General features: G+C 49.4%; 2 protein-coding genes across 9 annotated transcripts in view; one reads left to right on the plus strand and one right to left on the minus strand.

Moving 5' to 3' along the window:
- The window catches only part of SIK2 (salt inducible kinase 2), a 114,965-nt gene extending 108,355 nt beyond the window's left edge, over window positions 1-6,610 (plus strand). For 3 of the 4 annotated variants that reach the window (XM_021062768.1, XM_021062769.1, XM_021062770.1), the window contains one exon: window positions 234-6,610. In XM_021062768.1, coding sequence (XP_020918427.1) covers window positions 234-816 — 583 coding nt within the window. In that variant the 3' untranslated portion in view covers window positions 817-6,610. The remainder of the gene's footprint in view (window positions 1-233) is intronic. The other variant, XM_021062772.1, reaches the window with a different exon arrangement.
- PPP2R1B (protein phosphatase 2 scaffold subunit Abeta) overlaps window positions 2,131-22,931 on the minus strand; it is a 39,734-nt gene continuing 18,933 nt past the window's right edge. The window contains exons 12-18 of one of the 5 annotated variants that reach the window (XM_013979368.2): window positions 18,498-18,652; window positions 17,986-18,128; window positions 17,049-17,140; window positions 12,556-12,677; window positions 6,874-6,883; window positions 4,537-4,607; window positions 3,427-3,576 (exon numbers count right to left, since the gene is read on the minus strand). In XM_013979368.2, the coding sequence (XP_013834822.2) occupies window positions 3,484-3,576; window positions 4,537-4,607; window positions 6,874-6,883; window positions 12,556-12,677; window positions 17,049-17,140; window positions 17,986-18,128; window positions 18,498-18,652 (686 nt within the window). In that variant the 3' untranslated portion in view covers window positions 3,427-3,483. Of the gene's footprint in view, window positions 3,577-4,536; window positions 4,616-6,873; window positions 6,884-7,436; window positions 10,468-12,555; window positions 12,678-14,167; window positions 16,652-17,048; window positions 18,129-18,497; window positions 18,653-22,931 lie in introns of those variants that run through there. The other 4 variants (XM_005667316.3, XM_021062773.1, XM_003357285.4 and 1 more) reach the window with 4 other exon arrangements.

The following is a 22,931-nucleotide window of genomic DNA, read 5'->3' on the forward strand; positions in this document are numbered from 1 at the left end:
GGAATTCGTGTTCCCTTGAGCACTGAGGGACTGGTCGGAATGGGGGGACAGAAAGCAAGACTGGGTTTAGGAAACCAAACCCGACTGGTTCCTACCCCCCCTTTTTTTTTCTTCCTGCCGTGGGAAAGAGAGACGTGGGAGGACGGACGCTAATGCCTGATACTGGATTTACGTTAAAATTGCCGTCACTGAAGAAGAGTTAAAATTCTTTCTTTTGGTTATTGCCAACTTAGACTCCAACAGAAGCGGCTCTTCCTCCAGAAACAGTCTCAGCTGCAGGCATATTTTAATCAGATGCAGATAGCAGAGCGCTCGTACCCACAGCCCCTTCCCCACCAGGAGCCGCCCCCGCCGTCGCAGCCGCCGCCCTTCGGCCTCCCCCCGCCCCTGAGCCCCGTCCTGGAGCCCGGCCCCGAGCAGATGCAGTACAGCCCTTTCCTCGGCCAGTACCCGGAGATGCGGCTGCCGCCCCTGCCCTCCTCGCCGGGCCCTCGGGCCGCGCCTCCGCTGCCCCCGCCTCCGCCGCCCGCTCCGCCGTCGGGCGCCGCCCCGGCGCCCCTACCGTTCTCCTATCAGACTTGCGAGCTGCCGGGCGCGGCCTCCCCCGAGCCGGACTTCCCTGCTCCCGGTCCCTACCCCCTGGATGGAGCCCCGCAGAGCGGCGTGGCCGCGCCGGACCGTCCCAGGAGCTCCGGACCGCAGGAGGCCCCCTCCGGCTACCACCCGCTGGCCCTCTCCGAGCCCCCTGGACTCTTCGATTGCGAAATGCTAGAAGCCGTGGACCCCCCGCACGGCGGCTGCGTCCTGGTGAACTAACCTCAGCACAGGAAGTGAGGCGGCTCAGGTGAAGAAAGAGTGTGGATTTCTATTTTTACTCCAGCCTTTTAAATTTGAAGCTCATTTTCCTGCCCTTTCCCTAGTGGGGGAAAAAAAATCAAGTCGCCCAACTGGCATCCGAGGGCCTTGTCCGGTGGCTCTCACCTCCTTCCTGGCCGTCCCACCACGGTTTTCTGTGGCAAGTGCTGGACCATAGTTTTAGGCTGCAGCTCGTGCCCTCAGGTCAGGTGGAGCGAGCACTCATCAGAGGAACCAACAAATGTTTTTGTAAGAAGTGAACATCCAGACCTAGGTTTTACATCGAACTGTTATCAATTCATTATCGAGGGAACCTTGGTGAAAACAGGAACAAATGTGTGCCATGACACGTAGCGCCCCCCCCCCCAAAAAGGCAATATATTTTTCACTGAAGCCAAGCAATAGCATGCTCCTTAAAGGCAAATCAAGAATACATATTGAAATGTGATGCACAGGAAATAAAGGAAAGCTGTACTCTGTCATTGAATTGTAAGTTCTGAGCTGCTGATGCAAGTTGTCCCCAAGACCACTGCAAAGCGTTAGAGCGAAAGCTTTGTTTCAGGGGCCACTAGATAACAGTGGGTACTGACCCCTGAGACTGGCAGTCGCCTTCACCTGAGAACAGGTGACAGACCTCTTCGGACAGTGCCCTGGGGTACAGAGTGTCCTCAGGGCTCCAAAGATGTCGCCGGTGGAACCGAGAGACATACTGCGGTGGAGACCAGGGGCAGGAAACTCAAGAACCCACCGAGAGCAGCAGCCCTGGGCCAGGGAAGGCGGGCTCTTCCCGCACATCTTCCCCTGAGACTTCTGGTTTGGGGCCGTTGGTTTTTCGAGGACCTGGCGTCTCTTTTAAATGTAATGACTACTTTGACTTTACCCTAGATGTTGCTGGTCGTTTACTGAGCTGTGTATATCCGGACAGTTTCATATAGGGCTTAGAAATCTTAAGGACAAGGAAAATGAACTTTTATCTCCCATGTGAAGTGGTAGTGCTGTGCCTTTTCCCCCCAGATCATGCTTTAATGATTTCTTTTCTGTAGAAACCAACAGTTTTCCATTTATGTCGATGCTAAATCCAAAGTCACTTCAGAGTCTGTTTCCACCATGTGGGAATTACATCCTTAATTTCCTTAGAGTTCTGACTTGTAATGAAATGTTCAAGTATTACAGCAATATTCAAAAAACCACAGATGTGTTAACCATTTAAGCAGATCATCTGCCAAACACGTGATATTACTAGAAAAACTTAACCCTTACAATTCAGTCATCAGAGTAAGTACACAGTGGATGCTACTGCTAGTTGACGGTATCCCTAGAAGGGATGAATCACCTGTCGTTTGGACAGGGACATCCGAGTGTTACAAATTCAGTATTATTTACAAAGACTCTTGTTTCGGTCCTTTCGGATGGCTTGTCCTGTCAGCAGACGAATGCGTGAAGCACAAAGCATCTTCCTTAAAGCACAAAGAAGAGAGATACTACACTGATGCTGCATCTAGAAAACACCTTTAAGTTGCCTTTCCTCTTTGTAGTACGTGTCCAGGCAGGTGAGGAGAAGCGTGGAAGGTCTAAGGAGTTCTGTTCTGGCTCGAGGACGCGCCGCAGAGGCCCTGGCTTGGGGCTGCGCTCTGGCTGTGAGCAAGAAAGGGTGGTGTTGAGGACGCACTTTTGTGATTTGACAGCATGCAGCAAGGATCCAGGAAGAGTCAGGTTCCTTCTTTGGTCTCTTTATTCCTCCTCATGCTTAAGATGGATGATTGCGTGAAAGAGACATCACGTAAGAGATCCTTTCATTAAGATGTCTAATCTGTTTTAAGTCTTTGCAAAATAAGCCAGTTATAAAATAGGGCTTGGTTTGTTTAGACTAAAGGATGTTTTCCCAGAATATTCTACAGAAGCGCTATAATATTTATGAAATTAAAATGCCTACCAGCTCATTTCAGAGTTGCAGGAATGGCTGAGCTACAGGTGGACATAGAGGCTGCTGCCCACGGGGCCACTTAGCCCAGGAAAGCTGACAGATGAAGCAGCGGGGAGGATGTGGGGGTTCAAGGCCGGGAGATGGACACGGGGCACACCCTGGGGCGGGGGACCGACACACCGCAGGGCAGGCCCTCACCTGGGGAACAGCGTGAGCCCTGTTGGACTGTGTTGGAAGCTGCCGTTTGCTTTTCTCCTTTACTCCAAGCAGAAATCAAGGGATTCCCTAACCATCTGTATTCGCTGAGATGCAAGCTCACGGTGAGAGGAGACTGGTTCTGTTGGCCAGTCAGGCGTTTCCCGCCCCGTCTGGTCATCCCCGTTGCTCTGACCCCTGACTAGGGACCTGTGTGCACCTCCAAGCGGTTTTCTCTTCACAAATACGAAAGTAACACTAAGAAGGCTTAGTACTACGCTTTTTATGAGAGGTCCTCTGAAATACTGACTTGCTTTCCGGTCTGTTTCCCATGAGCGGTGTGTACACTACTGTATGATACCCTTGAGCTTTATGATCTTGTAAACCAGGCTCCTCTGAAGAGACTTTGGTGAGATGAACGTGAGGTAAAAATGTCATTCAGCAAAAAGTGCAATATGTGTGGTACTTTATTTTGTTTATGTTTTTGTTTTTTTTTAAATCCAGGGGTTTTAGTCTCTGCTTTGGGAAAAATGCACTCGTTCTGCAGTTTCCAGTTGGGCAGGTGTGTCTCTAGTATTGACATGCAGCTGGTATGCTGGTCCCTGTAAGGCAGACAGAGCCCGTTAGCACAACAGACAGGGTGGGTGTCCCGCCCGAAACTGTGAGCCCCCCTGACGGTCCCCAGCCACCTGCCACCTCTGCGCCGCCCAGGCCCGCACTGCCCTCTTGCTGCCTTGGGAACAGAGAGGAGGCAGAAGGGTCTCCATCCCAACCACCCTGCCGTTCCCCCCGTCGGGGAAGCGTCCGGGCCCACCACGGAGGACGAGGAGGTGGAACTAAAGGACTCCTTTCTTTCTGCATCAGACTTTGCCTCCCAGGAAAGAGAAGGTCAGAGTCCCTTTCTTCCTCAGAAATAAAGAACCCCCAAGTGTCTGAGCCGTGTCCTGAGTCAGTCAGGCAGGGGCCTGGGACGGGACCATTCCCCCCTTAGAGGAATGGGGGGCCAGTGCCCTGTGGGGAAGGGGGGACCACCTCGTGGGAGTGTCACCCTCTGCAGAAGTGACTCATGGTGGCACTGGCCTCTTCCTCTCTGCCCCCTGAAAGGGGGCGTTCTGGGAGAGATGAGTTCTGCCTAATTGTGAAGAGTTGGGAAGCAGGGTGTCTTCTCGGCTGGAGAGTGACTGCTGGCCAGCCAGAAACAAGGACAGGAGAAAGGCAGCAGCCTCGTTCTGGCGGGTCAGGGGCCTGGGGCAGACTGCTCAGAGCAGCCCCGGGCAGGCCCCACACCTGGACTTGAGGAATGAATGGTTTCCTTTGCAGGGCCTGCCCACCTCCAGTCAAGCCCCAGGGAAACACTGGGCTCTGGGTTGGGGTGGGGATTTGCAGCTCCGGATTACATTTAAAAACCTGTGTCGGTGGTTATGCTTAAGCTCCCTGTTGCCTAAAGGACAATCACACTCCAGAAAGTTCTTCACATTCCTCCTCCTCTGAGACAACACGGAGGGTCACGTGACAACAGCAGTCCCAGTGAGTGGCTGTGGGGCCCGTGTGCCAGGGCTGACCTTGGCTGCATCTGGACCCCTCGGCTGGGCTGCTTCTGCTGCCTCCTCGGAAGCCACCCGCGCCGCTCGGTCTGTGTGCCTGGACATCAGAGGGGAAAGTGGAGAACAGCTAGTAAGCTGGAGTCACTGTGTAGACAGGGATCTTTGAGCATCTCGTTGCTTCTGGAGATTTTTACAGAACTTCTCTTCAGAGTGATGTGTGCAAGACGAGAGCAGTGTCCTCTGCCCCTCTTTCTACACCGGACGAGGAAAACCGTAACAGTTTTACATGGCCCTTCTGGCAGGTTCGGTGGTGGTCCCAGGGAAGAGACTGACCCCAGCTCTGACCCTCAGCCCGCGCCCCGGGGGCCCCCTGCTTCCCTGTTCTCAAAGCCCCTCACCTCTGTTTTACCATTTCGCCCCATTAAGGCAGCCAGGCCTGTTCCAGAAGGCTCCCAGCTGCCGAGTCATCCCACCGTCTATGTTCGCATCTCATCTGGGCAGAGTCAGGCACCTACCATGGCAAAGATGTTGAAAGGCAGCAGCCCTGCCCACAGCCAGTGATGGGTTTGCTGGTTCCTGCCCAGATACTCAGCTTGTTCGTCCAAACAGCTTCTATTCGTACGTTCATTTACTAAGCGCTTTCACAAGTAATCTCTTCTAGTCCTCACAACAATACTCTGAAATTAGGGAGCAGACAGCCCTCATGTTCAGAGCCGAGGAAACCAAAGCTCTGGGAAGGGATGTGACTTGTCCTGGCCACAGGGCTCACGAGTGGAGGAGCGCAGACAAGCTCCTGGGTTTTCTGGCTTTCTGCTCCCGGGTAGCAGCAGTTGACTCTCTTCATGAGCAAACGGCTGTATAAACAAAGGCCCCATCTTGGTGAAGCACTGGGTGAATGCGCCGTCCCCAAAACCTTATTCCCACTTGCCAGCTGCCTGGCTTGGGGGGAAGAGGTGGCCTCCAGGTAACAGCTGCAGTTTTCAGGCGACCCTGCGTGCATGAGACTAAAGGGGCAGCTCAGATGGCCATTCTTCTAGGCTCCAGTTGACCCAAGGCTTGGGTTCATATCGAAGAGGACTCGTTTCTGCACGTTACCCAGTGCAGTTATTTCCTACAGAAGTAAGTGCTACAAGAACACACCTGATTGCCAAGGGGCCAAATTATATTGCTCTGGCCACCACTGCAGGCCAACAGACACAACCACGGGGCGGGGCGGGGGGCGGGCGGCTAGGGGAAGAATTGGGAACTCAGCTCATTCCTGGAGAGGGGTGTAAAGTGTCTTTACAGTTAAGGCCCACCAGGGAGAAGTGGGCACCTGATCAGGCACTTTTTTTCGGGTTAAAAAACACACACAAACACTTCGATTGCATACTTTTGTCTTTTCAGAGGCAAAGTGGGTGGGTAGGGAGGAGCTTTAAAAATAGAAGTACAAAATAACATCCTGGAAAAATATGACCCCAGATCGGAATAGTGTTACGTTAGCAAACACAGATAACTGGGACTTGCCACTGGCTGTGTGATGCCTATCTGTTCAGGATTTGCTCAACCAAGGAAATGCACGTGGTGATACCGTCCCACCAGTGACGCTGAAAGGAATCGGCCTCCACCAAGATCTCTGAGGGGGGGAAAGAACCAGACAGAAAAGGAGGTTGGCTTCTCTTTGGGAACTGCAATTTAGGACATAAAAGTGATACAGAGAGATTTGCACTTTGTAGAAAGGGCAAGATTATTTGCTTATTTCTGAAGGGAGGAGGGTGGTCTCTGCTGGATGTTCGGTTTGTGAAAGAGTTACTTTTGATAAAATTAATTGCAGTTATTTTTTTCTGTGTGCTTTTTTTTTTTAATTACTAAGAAAAAATGGTGAGTTCAATAGCTTTGGTATATTGAGTACAAATCGTAATAGCTCCAATGTGAAAAAGACATCAAAATGTAACCTGTCACTCAATGTTAGTAAATTGCCTAAAATGCAGTTTAATAAATGATCTTTGTATCAGACGGTAATTTAAATAGGGTAATTTTCTGCAAGGAAAATGTACTGTTTTTACGTTTCCAACCCTCTTGAATTAAAATAAAAACAACTTGTTTTCTAAGAGCCTGGGTGAGATGAATGTCAGTGTCAGGCGGGTGAGATAGGGCCTCGGGTGGAATTTTGAAAAGTATGGAAGGTGGCTGTGTTCCCTGAGCTCTGGTGCTCATTTCAGCTGCAGAAAAGGACAGTGGATAATATGTTCTCATTGACGTCAGCAGGGTAAATAATACCTTGCTCTGAAATCACCCGGACGGGGAGCTGCTGCAGAGCGCTGACGCTGACGGAAGCGCCACTGGCCGCAGCCTGCGCGCCTGGCCGCGCCTGGCCGCGCCTGGCCTGGGGGGCTCCCCAACGACCAGCAAGTGGCACGGCACAGCACAGCACCGGGTGGGAACGGGACCAGCAAGATCCCGGCCCTGACAATGGCACACCTCTGCAAAAGGCTCACAGGGCTTCAGCACACATGCAACCCCCCACACACACACTCTGGCCCCCTCCTGGGGACAGGAAGCAGCCCAGGGCCCTCGGGTGCCGGGGAGCCCGTTTGCTGAGGCCTGCAGCGCCGCGCTCACACATTGACAATTGTTTGGGTGCCAGACCCTGAGTGAAAGGGCAGTATTAAATCCTACTTTCTGGCAGCAAGTTTAAGCTTTGGCTTCCGTCAGACCATTCCAGTTGAGCCCGGAGACTGCTCCCAAACCGAGGGACCACCTGCCGGCCAGGGCGGGAGGGGCAGCCTGGCCTGGCAGTGACGGCCACGGGCAGGGAGAGGGCAGCGCGCTCCACCCGCTCGTCCCGCTGCCCCGGCACCCCTTCCAGGCCTGTCCCCCAACTGCCATTATCTCTGTTGCGCTATCAAAGAACTCAGCAACACTGTGTTTCAACTGCCTTTTTTTTTTTTTTTTTTTTTTTTAAGGAAAAGCACTCAATTGCAATAATGCTGTTTTGCAAACTTTTCCCCTTTCCCACCAAATTTCTCCATCATTTGGATTTTCTGTTGCCAAAAACAACTCTAGTGTCCAAGGTGCAGGCAAAAATAACAGACCTGCCAGCAGAAACTGGACAGAAGTTTAGCAGCCAGTCAAGCCCTTGACCTTCACATTCTCCAGAATAACCTTTGGTCCAGTGGCCTTTGGGAGCCAAAGGCTTAGCGTAGGGTGGAGAATGGGGCAAGGGTGACCTGGGGTCTAGAGCTTGTCAGCAGCACCCACACTTCCAAAGCAACTCGGCGTCCGCAGTGCCACTCACCAGAGCCCGCCTCCATCACCGCTAGTTGTGGGCCATCTGCTCCTTTCTACCTCCCTAGCCCTGAAATTGAGGTTGCTCAGATCCCTCTGACATGCTGATAAAAGCTTTGGATCCTCTTCCTAGGAAATGTGTACACGGATATACAGCTTTAAACAGGTAATCCCAGGGGAGGAGGTGGTTCCTGAACCCCCTAAGGCCCATTCGTGGGGTTGGAGGTTTCCACCCCAAGCATCAGCATCTCCACCTGCCATCTCCCTGGGTGGACCGGGATGAGGGAGAGAGCACTCTCCCTGCTCTGCCCGCAGCCCCAGGGCACCATGGGAGGGAGTTCTGGGCTTTGTGCGCTAAATCCTGAGTGCCACACAGCTACAAGATAAATGTCACCTGCACAGGCAACAGCTGCTCTGCCCAGCTCATTCTGGCCCTAGTGATGTCACTTCAAAAAACCGACAAGGCCAAGTGGACGGACAGACCGTTGCACAGGGCTCATACTCTGCAGTGTCCCTCAGGAGACAGTGTCCCTTGGGCTTGACTTAAAAGTGAAGAGGTTGGACCCTCACCTCAGATACTAGCCATCACTGGCATACCTGTTCCAACGCAGGTTCCCCACAAATCACTGAGGCCAAACCCCAAACCAGGCCAGGCCAAGCGGAGAGCTTGCTGTGGGCCTCCAGCCATTCGACTAACACAATGTCCCAGTCCACCAATGCAGCAGGATTCCCTGGACCACCAGCTGCCACTATCCCTGGAGGACAGAGGAACCTCCCTTTGGTAAAGTTCTGGGGACCTGCCTAGACGTGCTGACTCAGGGCTGGTCTGCAGCCCAGGGCGAGGCAGCCACAGGGCTGAGCCACCAGGCAAAGAACCCAGATGCAGGCAGGAAGGACCCTGCACCACGGAAAGCCGACTCCCCCTGCTGCTGGGCCCCAGGCACTGTCTGGGCAGAGAGCTCAGAAAATCCGGGCGCAGAAGAAAGAGGTACTAGGGACCCAGCCGCTCAAAGGCAGGATCGAGTTGCTCTCCCTCCAAGGCAGGCTTTGAGAGGAGGAGGGAGGAAGAGGAGGAGGAGGAGAGTGGCCCTCAGGAGTAAGTCCATCACTGGGCCAGGACCACCTGTCCAGCTTGGGAATGGGAGGCAACCAAACCCAAGGACAGCCCGAGGCCTTTCCTAGAAGCGCATGTGCCATGGGAGCCTGAGTTCACAGCCAGCCCACCCCAGTCTGCGGCCCACTGCAACTGCCCTCGGGTCACTAGAGAAGCCCATGTGTTTATCAGGATTCCTGTGCCAGCAAAGAGGGCCAAAGGGCAGGCAGACAGGCAGCTGGAGGAGGCCCCAAAGACAAAAGGGCTGGGCCAGGAGTTTGGGAGAACAGAGCCCAACTTCCCCCACCCACCCCCTGGAACAGCCACTCTGCCCAGAAAGACCCTCCAGGCAGGGTGGGGCCCACTCGTTCTCTGCAGTTGGGACAGCCCAGGAGGCAGCAGGGAGCCTCTGGCAGAGTCCCAGCCCCTGGCACCACTCCCAGCCCTGCCACTAACCTAGGCAAACCACTGCAAAGGCTCGTGCCCCAATGCTAACATGGGATCATGGACTAGCTGACTTAAATTCAGCTCTATGTGAAATTCAAATGTGGCCTGGCCTCGCACTGCCCTCAACAAGAAAGCACGCAGAGGACTCCGTCTGATGGCTCATCACAGTGCCTCACCTCCGCCTGCCTTGTTCTGACTCTTGACTCCCCCAGCACTGGACCCAAGATGGCTGCCTGCTGCCTGGGAAACGTCCTCACAGACTTAAGGGTGGGGGCCCTATTCCAAGCACCTGCTCCCGGTTGAGAACCAACGACTTTGCCCAGGATTTCTTCGTTTTCAGTGATGAGTTCTGGGCAGCACCAGCCCTGGGTACCGCAGGTCAAAGAACATCCCTGAGAATTCCTACCCCACCCAGGAGGCCTTTGCCATCCATCTCAACTATTAAGCCAAGCTCCTGGGTAGAGGACGGCCTGGTCCCCAACCCCCCACATCGGGGAAGGGCAGAGAGGAGCCAGAGCCTGAGGCCACCACTCCACTGGCCCTGCCTCTGTGGTCAGGCCTCAGCTGCACTGGACTCAGGCCTCCTTTCTGGGTTCAAGAAAACCGATCCTCTGACCCCAAGGTTGGCCCTTACAGAGCCCTTAGCCTTAGGCAGGCACAGCCAAGCTCCTTGGAACTGCCCTGGAAACCCCTGGGCAGCACCGGGGCCCCCTAACCTGCTCTGAGGAGAAAAGGACAAGACAAGCAGCCCCTCTTCCAGGAAGCTGGCTGCAGAGAGAGCCAAGATTCCCAAGCTGCAGAACGGCCCCCACCTCAGGCGAGCTGAACTGCCAGGTTCACGGGCACATGCTGCTTTAGAACATGCGGGGGGACAGGTGCCAGAGATGCTAGTAGAACACTGCAGAGCCGAGAAGGGGAAACAAGGGTAGAAGGAGGAAGGGATGCAAGAGGTGCCACCTCAGCGGAGGCAGGGGATGCGGGGCAGACCGTGGGACAGAGAGGGAGGGGAGGGCACATTCGGCGCATCCGCGCCTGCGGCCACTACTTAGGATGCTTCACTTGACTTCAGTCTCCAAGCCGGGCTCGACGGAGCCCGACTGTCCTCCCAGCTGCTTCTTCCTGCAATAACAAGCCTGACATCACTGTTGTCAGGGAAATGGTATTTTGATTAAAATCATGTGACAGCTACTTCGTGATTCAATAAACAAATCCTCTGTTAACCCTTGCCTGACAGAGCGCAGCCGGCGGACCATCCGGGAGGGCACCCGCCGGGCTGGGAGGGAGGCCCGCCCGGCTGCCACCAGGAATGAGCGCTGAGCGGACCCAGGGTCAGCAGGAAGCACGAGGCTGCCGCTCTGCTGGCCGGCAGGTCCCATGTCAAGGGCACAGGCAACATCCAGAGCGCAGACTGCCTCAGACACCAAGGGCCAGACTGGGAGGCACCAGGCTGGCACCCTTCAGCACCAGAGGACCTGGTTCTCACCCCCGGGGCCAACCTCTCCTGGACCAAGTGGCAGGCCCTAAGCCCTGACGTCAAAGGGCACCTGCAGGGCCAGAGGCCAGCAGGCTCGGGGGCGGCTCCCAGGCTCTGGGCCGTGGGGTCCGTTCACTCCGACCCCAGTCAGGCAGATGCATGAACGTGCTGTGCCGAGACAGTGAGTAAGGGGTTAAGAACAATTTCTGGTTTGCAATTGGATGACTTCCTGGATCACTCACTTGGCTGCTGGCCCCTGACACGCAGGGCCCTGCCTGGCAACATCCAATTCCCTTTCCATGTCACCCTGGAGTCATTTTCCTTAAGTGAAACAAACGCAGGCTCCCTGAGTCACGGGGCAGGGGATTTTTCTGAGTTATGTGATCTGCAGCCTCAGCAGCTAGCACTGCCAGGCCTCCACTGCAGGAAAAGACCCCCGGGGAGACAGAACAGAGCTGTGGTGAGGTCCTGGAACACCTGAGAAACAGAGGGGCCAGCACCCACCACACTGGGCTGTGGCAAGGATTAAGTGAGGTTTTGCCAAGTGCCTGACAAGGCGCCTGCACAGGTACCAAGGCTCTAGGCTCAAGGAAGGGCACCTAAGACTCCTTCCCCAAGTAGTGGCCATCAGGGGCCCCCCCAGACTTAAGCAAGTCGGCCCTGGAGGGGTCGCCTTAACTCTTCCACATGCAAGTTAGAAGCAAACTGTGCATTGAATGACAGGGCCAGTTGACCCTGAATTTGTAGGAAAACATAACTCCTTTCTTCCCAAGGACATCTGTGGCTTAGGCCTGAAAAATGTGCAACTATTGCTCTAATTCATTCCGCCACAATGCCTCCCCTGAGGCCAAGTTCTGTGACACGGAGGTAAGGACGCCAAGGGCTCAGGGGAGCTGAGGCTGGGAGCAGCACTGTCACCCCAGCGCTTCCTCCGCAGGGCAGCCACTGCAGGAACAGCCGGGAGCCGCCGGCCCTGGGAGAACAGGGTTCAACACGGCAGAAAGGATGAAAGGAAGGAACATTCTAGGATGAAAGACTGCGGTTCGGGGCCTGGACAACAGGAAAAGGTTCTCAGGTCCCCAGTTCACAAAAAATGAAGGAAAAGCCACAGAGATTAAGACAAATTTTTTGATGTTAGAATCTTCACCAAACAAACCCAATGGAGTGGGTGCAAGAATGCCATTATCTCCCCAATGAACTAAATGCAGCCTGACATCAGCACCAGACAGCTGGGAGCCTCTGCACCGCTTTTCTGAACATACATGTAAGTCGTAAATCACCCTCCTAACAAACAGCCCCAGGACAACGACCGGCACCAGCTTCACTGAACTTGAACCCTGACACACCTCCTCCAGAGCTGCATCAAGCGGGGCTTGTAAAACATTCAGACTATTACCCAGTAAAACTGAATGGACGTGACCACCCAAGAGGAATCGTAGCAGAGAAGTGTCTCTTCAGTGAGAGCAGCCCGTCTCAACAGGCGACTCTTCACCAGCCACTGTCAGCCACGTGGGGGGCGCGGACAGACCTCAGGCCACAGGAGTGACAGCACTGGCAAGCAGGCCCCTCCAGGGAAAGTGGTCCCAAACCAAGGACAAGAAACAGACCCATGGGCTTGAAAAATCTACTCTTGGCCCCGAACGCTTGACCACCCTGAGGGAGAGGCAAGAGAGGCCGGAGCACCGCAGCCGCAGGCCACGCCGCCCGCCCTCGGCCCTCCCCAGGGAAGGAGCGCGGCCACCGTGTGCGCACTTACCTCACCGGCGTCCTCTCCAGGCCCTCTGGGTCTCGGGAAGTGGTTCTTGTCAGCCCCAGGGGCGCTGGGCGCTTCGCTGTCCTTCACGGGAAAATCTAGCTTTCTCAGCCTTTGGGCCACCACTGGAGATACAGACAGCGGCACTGTAACTGTCCCTGACCAGGCCACGTCCCCCTTAGCCCCCCTGCATGTCCCAGCACCGCAGTGGAGGAGCACGTGGGCCTCTGTGCAGAGAGCGGTTCACCCCAGGACCTGACCGAAGGTGCCTCTTCCTCCAGAGCCACGGCGAGGCCACCCCCTTGGGCCTGTGGTGCCAGCCGGGTGCTCCCCCATCTGGGTCACTGACAGCCTAAGGAGCCCCTGCCAGACGGAAGAGACCTGGCTCCTTTGAGAAGTGATGGTATCAGTGTAAGAGGACAACTCTGAATAAAGAAATGACTTGGCTTTTCTACCCAATGAGTAATTAAACTCTCTTCATCCTCCAGAAGATTTCCATCTCAACTGAACATTATGTAATTTCCTGGAAACAGCAGGCCCGTGGAGGCAAACAGGGAATAGTGAGACTATTCTAGGTACAAAAAAAAAAAGACTGGAGACATGTGCGTGAACAGGAAAGAGGAGCAAAGAACTGGATGGAAACAGGAATAGGAGAGAATCAGAGGGAAACGGTTACATAACGTCAGACCACAATCGCCTCATTGTTACACCAAGGAGAACAAGGTGAGAGCGCCCGCTTCCAGGCAGCGCAGAAACAGGAGGCTCTTAAGACAAGAGCACTGCGAGGAAAAAGTGTCAGAGGAATTTAAGGGATGGGCAAGAGGATAGGACAAGCACCCAACTAGTTTGCTACCCTGTCTGTCCTGCCATCCCCCGGTGGGGCTGGGGGGAACCAAGGCGATTTCCACAAGAAAGCACCAGATTCCTAATTTGATGAATAAAATTACAAGTCGCGTTGCCATAGCCTGGCCGCTGGGTCAGGAATGACACGTCTCATCTCCTTGGAAGCCCATGCAGATATCCTGGGTGCCCAGGTAAGACAGCTCAAAGGTCAGGCTGCTGTCACTGTCAAGTCAGGACAAGCCACCAGTAAAGACCCCCAGGGCCTTGGATCCCAGGGGCCATGCTGCGGTATTTCTGTGAGCTCAAGGCTACTATTTCAACAAAGCCTCATTAGAAACCTCACATGAACCTGTTTATTCTTAGGGAACAGAATACATCTTCAGGTTTCCTATCTTCATGGCAGCACAGAGAAACAAGATCTAGTTTCTTAACCTACGGGGGATAAACCACACACCCTGCCCCCCGGCGCACTGCAGAAACACGAAGGTGAGATTTCCGCTGCTGGCGAGACGTTTATGGGCGTGAGGCTGGACGTCTGTCTCTGCTTCATGTTTCCTGTCAACCAAACAACTGATGTCAACCGCCTAGGATGAGAAGCTCCGGCAACGGACAATCCAAGCGGAGCTCTTGCCTAAGACGGGGACTGGAGAAGGGCCACAGGAATCTTGTTTCTTAGAGCAGTGAAGTCCTTCCGCTGTGTCACCAGGAGAATGAGCGGCAGTCTGGTACCTTGGGGGACTTATTTCACGCACACAACACACCAGAGGACAGATTTTAGAAATTCATTGAACACACTTTTATTGAGCACCTACGTACAGCAGACTCTGACCCAGGCGCTGGTGATACAGTAGAAGACAAAACTGACAAAAATCCCTGCCCTTCCAGAGCATCTGGAGCTTACATTCCAGTGAAATCAAGACAGGGAAACTAATCCATGGAGAAAATGACCACGTTGTGAGGCAAAGAACAATCCCTTGAGGCGTAACAGAAGGGATTCCCTATTGTTTTGAGTCAGAAAAAAACAATGACGTCCCTACAGGGTCACCCAAAGAGACAGGGCCCCGATGGGCTCCCTAATGCACTGAGGAAGCCTGAGCTCCGTCTCCCCCTCAGCACAGTCTTAGGGAGGAGGTCCAGGCACAGCGCTCCCCAGGGGGGCCACAAGGGCATTTAAAGGTCTATCCCCAAACCAGTGTCATTTCCAACCAGATGAATGGAAATGCGATGGTTGTGCAAATCTGTTTCAATCAAGACAACACTCTCTCGAATATGAAAGTCAATGAAGAACATAAACCTGCAGGTAATAAAAAACCAAAAAGACTGTGAAACTAACATTGTTTACAGCATAGTAGTTTAAGATACTAAAACAAGAACGTAAAATATTTTTCCTGGGAAATTATTTAATCCTTAGCCCAAAAGTAATAAAATAGAAACTTACTATAAGGTAGTATGGCAGTTTTAAATGCAGGCAGAGACTTAAAATGTTCTGTTTTTCTAAGATAAGACAAACTTTAAAGTATTTGGTCAAATTTGGTTTTATGAAATGGTTTAATATCAAAGGTTTTCTAGGATTCTTTGGACCTTCGCAAAACAGAATGGGGCTCACTGGCTTTAAGAGACTGTGAATGAAAGAAACTATTAGAAAACCAAAATGGAAACAAGCTAACTGACGCAGCAAGATGCACTGAGAGAAAAATAAGCTACAATAAACCTCATCAATTAAAAATTCATTAGGGACAAGGTCAGGTTGATTAGCTGCAAATTGTTCATAAATTTAAAAGAAAAAACACTTAAATTCTCCATGAAATACACAGATACATATGTCAGGGATAAAGAGTAAACGGAAAGCATCTAAAAAAAGGCGTGGCCTCATAAATATCCTCATGGAGGGTAGATTAATATAACTGAAATGGGTGATTAGTAACTGGCACATCAGCTGGTAAAAGGGTGATTTTATTTTTTTTTTTTTGGCTGCAGCATGTGGTGGCCTGATGTGGGATACCAGTTCCCAGACCAGGGATTGAACCTGGGCTGCAGTGGTGACCACCGGGGAACCTTTAAAAGGGTGCTTTTAAAAAGTGTTAAAATTATTTAAGTAGTTCAGACACAACAGGCCTCCTTACATACTATTAATTTGCTTCAGCAAACCCTTCAGCTTAATTCATTATCTTCAATTCCAGGAGGAATTAATGAGGTTTTACTGTAAAAGTTTAAAAAAAAAAAATTTCAAATGATAAGATTCCAGTATCAGTCATACCAAAACATTAGTAATGAAACTTCAGTCTGGAAAGGTACTGAAGTGCAACGTAGCAAGGAACAAATGTCCACAGGGCCGCAGGCAGAACCCAGTAAAGAGCAGGAAACGCTCACTGTATTAGACCCGTGGTTTCTTCACTCAGTAGAGACAGAACTGGAATCTTACCATCAAACAGGAGAACCACTGCTTAGCAGGAGGCACTACATTGTAAGTATCTCCGGGGGGAGAGAGAGAAGTATTTCAGAATGCAGTCACGGTGAGGAGCTGCTGGAATTGAGTGAGGTCTCAACATCACGTGTTAGCAGCACGATGCATCTGCACTTCAAGTTTCTGAATGACATGATTACAATCCAAATTGAGCAAAGAAAAACCAAAACAACCAACACATGAACCCTGAGCTTCCACATTTCCTTTCATGTGAGAAACCGATGCAGACCATCACTATCCTGGAACAAAGAGCTTCCCCTACAGTTAACGCTCGATGTGTCTCCCAAGTAGAGTGTTTACAAAATCAGTTATTCTAAACCATGTACATTTCACTTTGGAATGATGGAGACACAGAGATACATGTAAACATCAAGAGAATCACTCCGATCCACATCTGGGTCCAAATCTATCCAGACTTGGTCAGGAATATTAAGTGGCCGGGGCCTGATTAAACAATGAGGCTGCAGGAGCCCAGATGGTGCTAGATAAATCATTAGGAGACAGGTGAGAAATGACTGTACCAAGTGTTAGGCATTTGTCACAAACAATAAGAATGGTTTAAATATAATTATCCCAACAAGGAAGACAAGTAAAAAACAATCCCATTTCATCTTTAGAAAGAATCAAGTCACTGAAATTTGATCTTGTAAGTTGTTGCCATTTGCTCAGACGAGGTCTTGAAGGTTTTCCATTTTTTTCTCCACCCAGTTTAAGAACACATTGACTAGAAATCTGTGATAAGAATTTAGTAAAGTCTTTTCCCGCCTGTTCCTCATTATGCCAACGCAAGCACTGGAAAATTCCAAACAAAATCAAGTTAGTGGTACAGAAAGTTCATGAACTATCTAAGCGAATATTAAGCACAACAACAATGAGCCAAAAGCGTAAGACTGAGCTTCTCACTATGGTCAGTTTCTTTACTCGGCCAGACTAATCAAAAATTAAACTCTATAAAAACTGATGAAAAACCAACCAAAAAACTCTTCTTACCAGTAAGAATCATACCCCTATCCGCCCCAGACATAGGGAACTGAGAAAACGGCCTGCTTGGTGGTGAGCCAAGAGGGCTACCTGAAGAGAAGACGAGTATCCCAGGAGCCCACCTCCCCTCAACACCTGGCCCACTTAACGTCACTCGCACCCTGTTAGCCAAAGCAAAAGCTGGAAGGCGGCAAACAGAGAGACATACCACTTATAGCTTCCTGTGCAAAGTACTTGACATCCATGTCTTCATCTTGGCCTAGCTTCTGTAGTACCGGCTTAACTTCCTCCTGCAAAGCACTAAAATCCAACGGTATCATCTGTGAAAGGCAGTATCCTGGGCCAGAGACATGCTTTATGGTATACATAGACTACAGTATTTTTTAAAGTTTAAAAGAAATTTTAAGGGGGGTGGAGGGATGTGCTTGGGCTGTGGGATAGAAACCCTGTGAAATTGGATTGTTAGGATCATTATACAACTACAGATGTGATAAATTCATTTGAGTAATAAAAATAAATGAAATTTTAAAACACCTATGATATAAACTTGACAAGTACTAAATAATCTCTTAAATTCTCAGCAGAATTGGCTTGGGACGATGATCTACGTATATACAGAGCTTAAATATAAAAGTCAGCATAGATACCCTCAAAACTGGTTGTTAAGTTGTTATTTACTTCAAATAAACCCACATCTGAGGTGAACTGAAAAATCACTGAATTTTTTTTTTGGGGGGGGCGCATATCTGTGGCATGCAGAAGTTCCTGGGCCAGGGACTGAACCTGTGCTGCAGTTGTGACCTGTACCACAGCTGCAGCAACACCAGATCTTTAACCTGCTGCACCACAGGGGAACTTCTAAAAAAAATCACCAAATTTGGAGTTCCCATCGTAGCATAGCGGAAATGAATCCGACTAGGAACCGTGACCTGTGGTGTAGGTCGAAGACAAGGCTCGGATCTGGCGTCGCTGCGGCTGTGGCGTAGGCCGGCGGCTACAGCTGATTCGACCCCTAGCCTGGGAACTTCCATATGCCGTGGGTGCGGCCTTAAAAAGACAAAAAAAAAAAAAAAAAAAAAAATCACCAAATTTTAGCTATTACTGCCTATATGGTATAACAATTGAAATCTACTTTTTAATCTTACTCAGTATCTAGAATTGGTCCAATTTTCTGTAGAGATTTGGCCACGTTGAATCGGACATTTGCTACTTGGTCTCCGGCCATTTTCAATACAATAGGCAGCATCTGCTTAGTGGTTATTTCCTGGCCACAGGCTTCAGACAGCACCTAGAAAAAGAAACAAGACAGCACATAAAAACACTTTTTTTTTTTTTCAATACCCCAAAATCTAGAGGTAAGTTAATGTCCAAAAGAAAGTAACCGGGCAACAGGAAAATGTTTCGACTTTGAGCATCTGAATGAAGGAGACAGGTAGCAAAGAATCCCAGAATTAGACCAGAATTCACAGCTGACCTGACTATAGATTTTAACTCAAACTGAAAATCAGACATCTTCCTCTCATCTCCTAACTGTCCAAATTAATCAGTATAAGAAACATATTCCGAAGAGAAGACAACATATTCAGGATTCAGAAATAAAGTCCTGAATAACAGCTTTAACACCTGAGCTTTGCAATAATAGCTATGTAATACTTACATTAATGCAGAATAAAGTGGTCATTCTATGTAAGTAATTAGGATCATTGGCCATTACTAACACCTTGGGAACGATGGTGTTTTGGGCCCACTCTGTACCAAACTTCTGAACTAGTTTCATGAGGTTGTTGGTGGCAGCTTCACGGATGGCATACACTGCAGAAGAGGGAAGGACATGTTGTCGTGTTGCTTATATCATAAGCATAACCTAGCTTACTTTTACTTCCATCATCATCAAAGGCGGACCAAAAATAAAACTCCATAAACACTCCAGAATTAGTCAGACTACGATGGCAAACACGCTCAGCTACGACTCCTAATATACTGGTTTGGTCTTATTACAGTTTCAAAATGTATATAGTATGTCCAAGAAAAAGGGAGATAAGGAGCTCGTTACAGGTATCATTAACAACAAACATGAGTGCCAACGATGTGCTATGTGTTGCAGAAAGAATGCATAAGGCATCTGCCCTCACAGATCACACTCTAGCAGAGAAATGAAAGCTAATGCACTCCAAGAAGTCAAGCGGCATAAGACTGATTATAATGAAGCATAAAACTAAGTGGAAAAATGTGAGGGCTGTAGGAGTTAGAGGACAGGGAACAGGGAGCTCTGGAAAGGCTGCAGGGAAGAAAGGCCTTGCACTGGGCCTTAAAAAGATGAGGGAGGATTTGTGTAAGTAGAGAGAAGAGGGGAGAAATTCCTGGAAAGGGCAAAAAAATTTACCCAGGGCCCACAGGAAGAACTAAAATTTGTGAAGCTGTAAGGCTGAACAGTTGGGTGGACCCACAGCACCAGGCATCATAAAGCTAAATTTAGACTTTGTAAGAAAACCAACGATGGGTTCTTAAAGCAAAGTTGTGACCCTATGACCAGTGCGTTATTTCAGCAAGATTATTCCAGCAGCGGGAAGAACAGCTGAGAGAAAGACAGGGGGTCATTTAGAGGCCACCGTCATCCATCCATCCAACAGCAAATACAAGCTTAAAACTGACCTGCCTCTTTTTCCCTTAAAAATGTTTCTGTTGAGACAACATGTCAAATGTCTTCTGTGAGTGTATATGCGTGCTTTAATCTAATAATTCCCTGCAGGATCATTTATCAAAGACATCATCAATCTAGATAATAAAGGCCTGGGCTATGATCTCCTCAACACCTAGTTGCTATATACAGCTCTTAACAAAGACAGGTATGGCAATGCTTCATCTGAGGTGTCCAAGATGATGCAAATTTGAGCTTAGGTAAGAAATCTAGAGTGGTGGGTACTGATTCCTTATTCTACTTCTCTCTCCAGGTAGGCCCAACCCTCCTGGGTGACAGCTGTGGCCTGACAGCTATCGAAGCCACAGCTCTGATCCTGGATACAAGGCTTCCAGACCAGAAATATCCAGCTCTTCCCAGTCCACAGATCCTTTTAGCCAATGCCACTGATGAAAACAAGCAAGACAACAGAGGCAACACACAGCCTGATCAGTCTGTGGGAGAAGCAACCTGCCAGGACCAAGGAGAAGCACTCACTAAGGACCAAGCTCAAGTGTTACCCCCAACACAAGCTCCTCCCTTCACATGCACAGTCTTTGTCTTGGGCACATACCCCTCACCTCCTCCCCACAAGGTGGACTAGCTAATGCATCAGTGTTTTTTGATTTGCTTGAGTTTTTTCTCATCCTAATGCCATCACCATAGGAAGGATCTCACTGCCAGAGTAACAGGAGATGGAGCGCTCGGCCTTGACCCAGACCTTAACTGCACTCAACTCTACTTGGCCAGACGCCTACTATGTTCTTGGCTCCTCTCAATTTTCCTGTGAAAAGAATGCAAACCATTCCACGGTTCTGCCTCTCCTCTCCCCTTGTTTTGTCTCTCTCTCTCCCTCCCTCTTCTTCCCTCTCCCCTCAAGGTCTGGCTGATTGACAAGGTTCCTCTGAATTTCTAACACCCTCTATAAGCTCACTAACTTTAGTACTTTTTCTTTCCTCCTGGAAAAAATAAAACTCCCTTCTAAATTCCTCACTCTGATCAATACTATCCACTCAACCATGGAAATAGAGGTAATAATACTTTCTTCCTTGTATTTCCCTGGATTTTTACAATATTCTTTTAGTAGTTTAATAACCAGGGAAAAAAAGTTTCCAGAAATTTAAATGATCATTGAACACTACATAGCAGTTATCTAAAATGGAAAAAAGAAGTCCATATAAGTACAAAACAATTCTTGAGCAGACATTTAACTGGATCAAAGAATGCCTGCAATGCCCATTTTATTATGCTGCTGCAGAAAAAGACACAGGGTCTGGGTCTCTGTTGCTCCCAAATTGGAAGAAAAAAAAATCAGAGAAAAGAGGAAGTATTAATCAAATTGCATTGACAGAGCAATCCTACACAGAGAATGTGTCAGGAATTCAATTCTTCACAGAACATTAGGACTTTAAAAGTTCATCAAAATAAATCTAGAATACTAGCTTTCAAAGAAGGTATGGAATGATCTGCTGGAACTCACTAATATTATATGTTTATCAGAAATAATATAAACACATTATTTCTAAAAAGAGAAGAACTTCTTTCCTATGATTTGCTAAACCTAAGTTTCATTTAAAAAGAAAAAAAATTAAGCCATAAAAAGTTAACTTTAGAGGATAAGAAAAACAGAAATAAAGTCTTTACACTCTAGTTTGAAAACAATGAAATTCTCTGCATATATATGCCTTTATGAGATCTGCACATTTTTCTCTCACCCCTCCTCGTCACACTTAACCAAACAATCTCCCATCCAACTATGCCCTTATCAAAACCACCTATATGTACAAGCAGACACAACATCCCCATGCTTCCCAAATAGCCACCCATAAGCACCCAGTGAGATACATAAAGTATACATAAGATGCTGTGGAGTTGAAGCAGGATACCTGTCATATCCACCACAGTATGGAACCAAGCTCACAGGACAATGCAAGTCCTCAGGGTGGTCAGATCTCAGACCACACCTGAAGCTGCCAGGTCTGGATGTAGGGCTGGCACTGCAACTTTTCAGTATAGAGGGAGCCCCCCACCTACTGCTGCCTGGCAGACCTGAGACCTTGTCCAAGAGTCAACTGCTAACAAGTTAACATATAAGGTGGTTTTATATAAAACATCAATTCCCGTATATATTCTGATAAGCAGCAGTTCTGGCTTTTATTTGTAATATAATATGTGGCACTGAGAGGAGAAGATTCTGTGACTATTGAAATAAACTATGCTATAAATGAAAGAAAAGACAATATATTAAAAAGCCTATTTTCTTTTTTTTTTTTTTTTTTTTTTTTTTTTTTGTCTTTTTTGTTGTTGTTGTTGCTATTTCTTGGGCCGCTCCCGCGGCATATGGAGGTTCCCAGGCTAGGGGTTGAATCGGAGCTGTAGCCACCGGCCTACGCCAGAGCCACAGCAACGCGGGATCCGAGCCGCGTCTGCAACCTACACCACAGCTCACGGCAACGCCGGATCGTTAACCCACTGAGCAAGGGCAGGGATCGAACCCGCAACCTCATGGTTCCTAGTCGGATTCGTTAACCACCGCGCCACGACGGGAACTCCTAAAAAGCCTATTTTCTAAATGCTGTCCTATCTGCCCCTGCCCTGGTTTCTCAGCTCACTCTCTCTCAGCATCACAGCAGCAGCGACCAGGGTGCAAGAAGTAAGCATATGCCTTTCAACAAAACGAGAAACCCAGGCCCTCTCTCTCCTAGGTCACAGCTGACAACTTTCACTCCTAGACACCTATACTGTGCCACTGGATACCTCCTTCTCTATGTCACCTCACAGCAGCCAAGCAGCCATTTCTCCCCCTGAAGCCTTTTATCTGATGCCAATCCCTGCCCAACCCATTGGTTAAAGACACACAGACAACACACGGAACACAAGACCTTGGGTTAAGAAAGGAATGAGTATACTTCTAAAGAGACAATGTGAAAATAATGTAGGAGAATGAATGAGAAAAGTGGAGATTATTTAATGAAGAAAATAAAATTTAAGATAGAAAACATTTGGTAGGACTTCTCTTGTGGCACAGCGGGTTAAAGATCCAGCATTGTCACTGCAGCAGATCAGGTTGCTGCTGTGGCACAGGTTTGATCCCTGGTCCAGGAACTTCCACATGCCACAGACATGGCCAAAAAAAAAAAGAAAAAGAAAACATTTGGTAGAAAATAGAAATATCAAACCTGTGCTCAGAGCAGGCTAACTGGACTTTGGTCAAAGTCTGTCTTCATTCCCTACCCCAGTAAAGCAAAATATGGTCATACTAGGATTCCTTTCTAAAGAGGAAATATATGAATCAAATGGGATATATGCAAAAACATAGGCCTGGAGTTTCTGCTGTGGAACAGTGGGTAAGAATCCAACTACTGTGGCTCGGGTCACTGAGGATGTATGGGTTCAATCCCCAGCCCCAAGCAG

The sequence above is a fragment of the Sus scrofa genome, chromosome 9 (genome assembly GCF_000003025.6).
Source record: "Sus scrofa isolate TJ Tabasco breed Duroc chromosome 9, Sscrofa11.1, whole genome shotgun sequence".
Lineage (NCBI taxonomy): Eukaryota > Metazoa > Chordata > Mammalia > Artiodactyla > Suidae > Sus > Sus scrofa.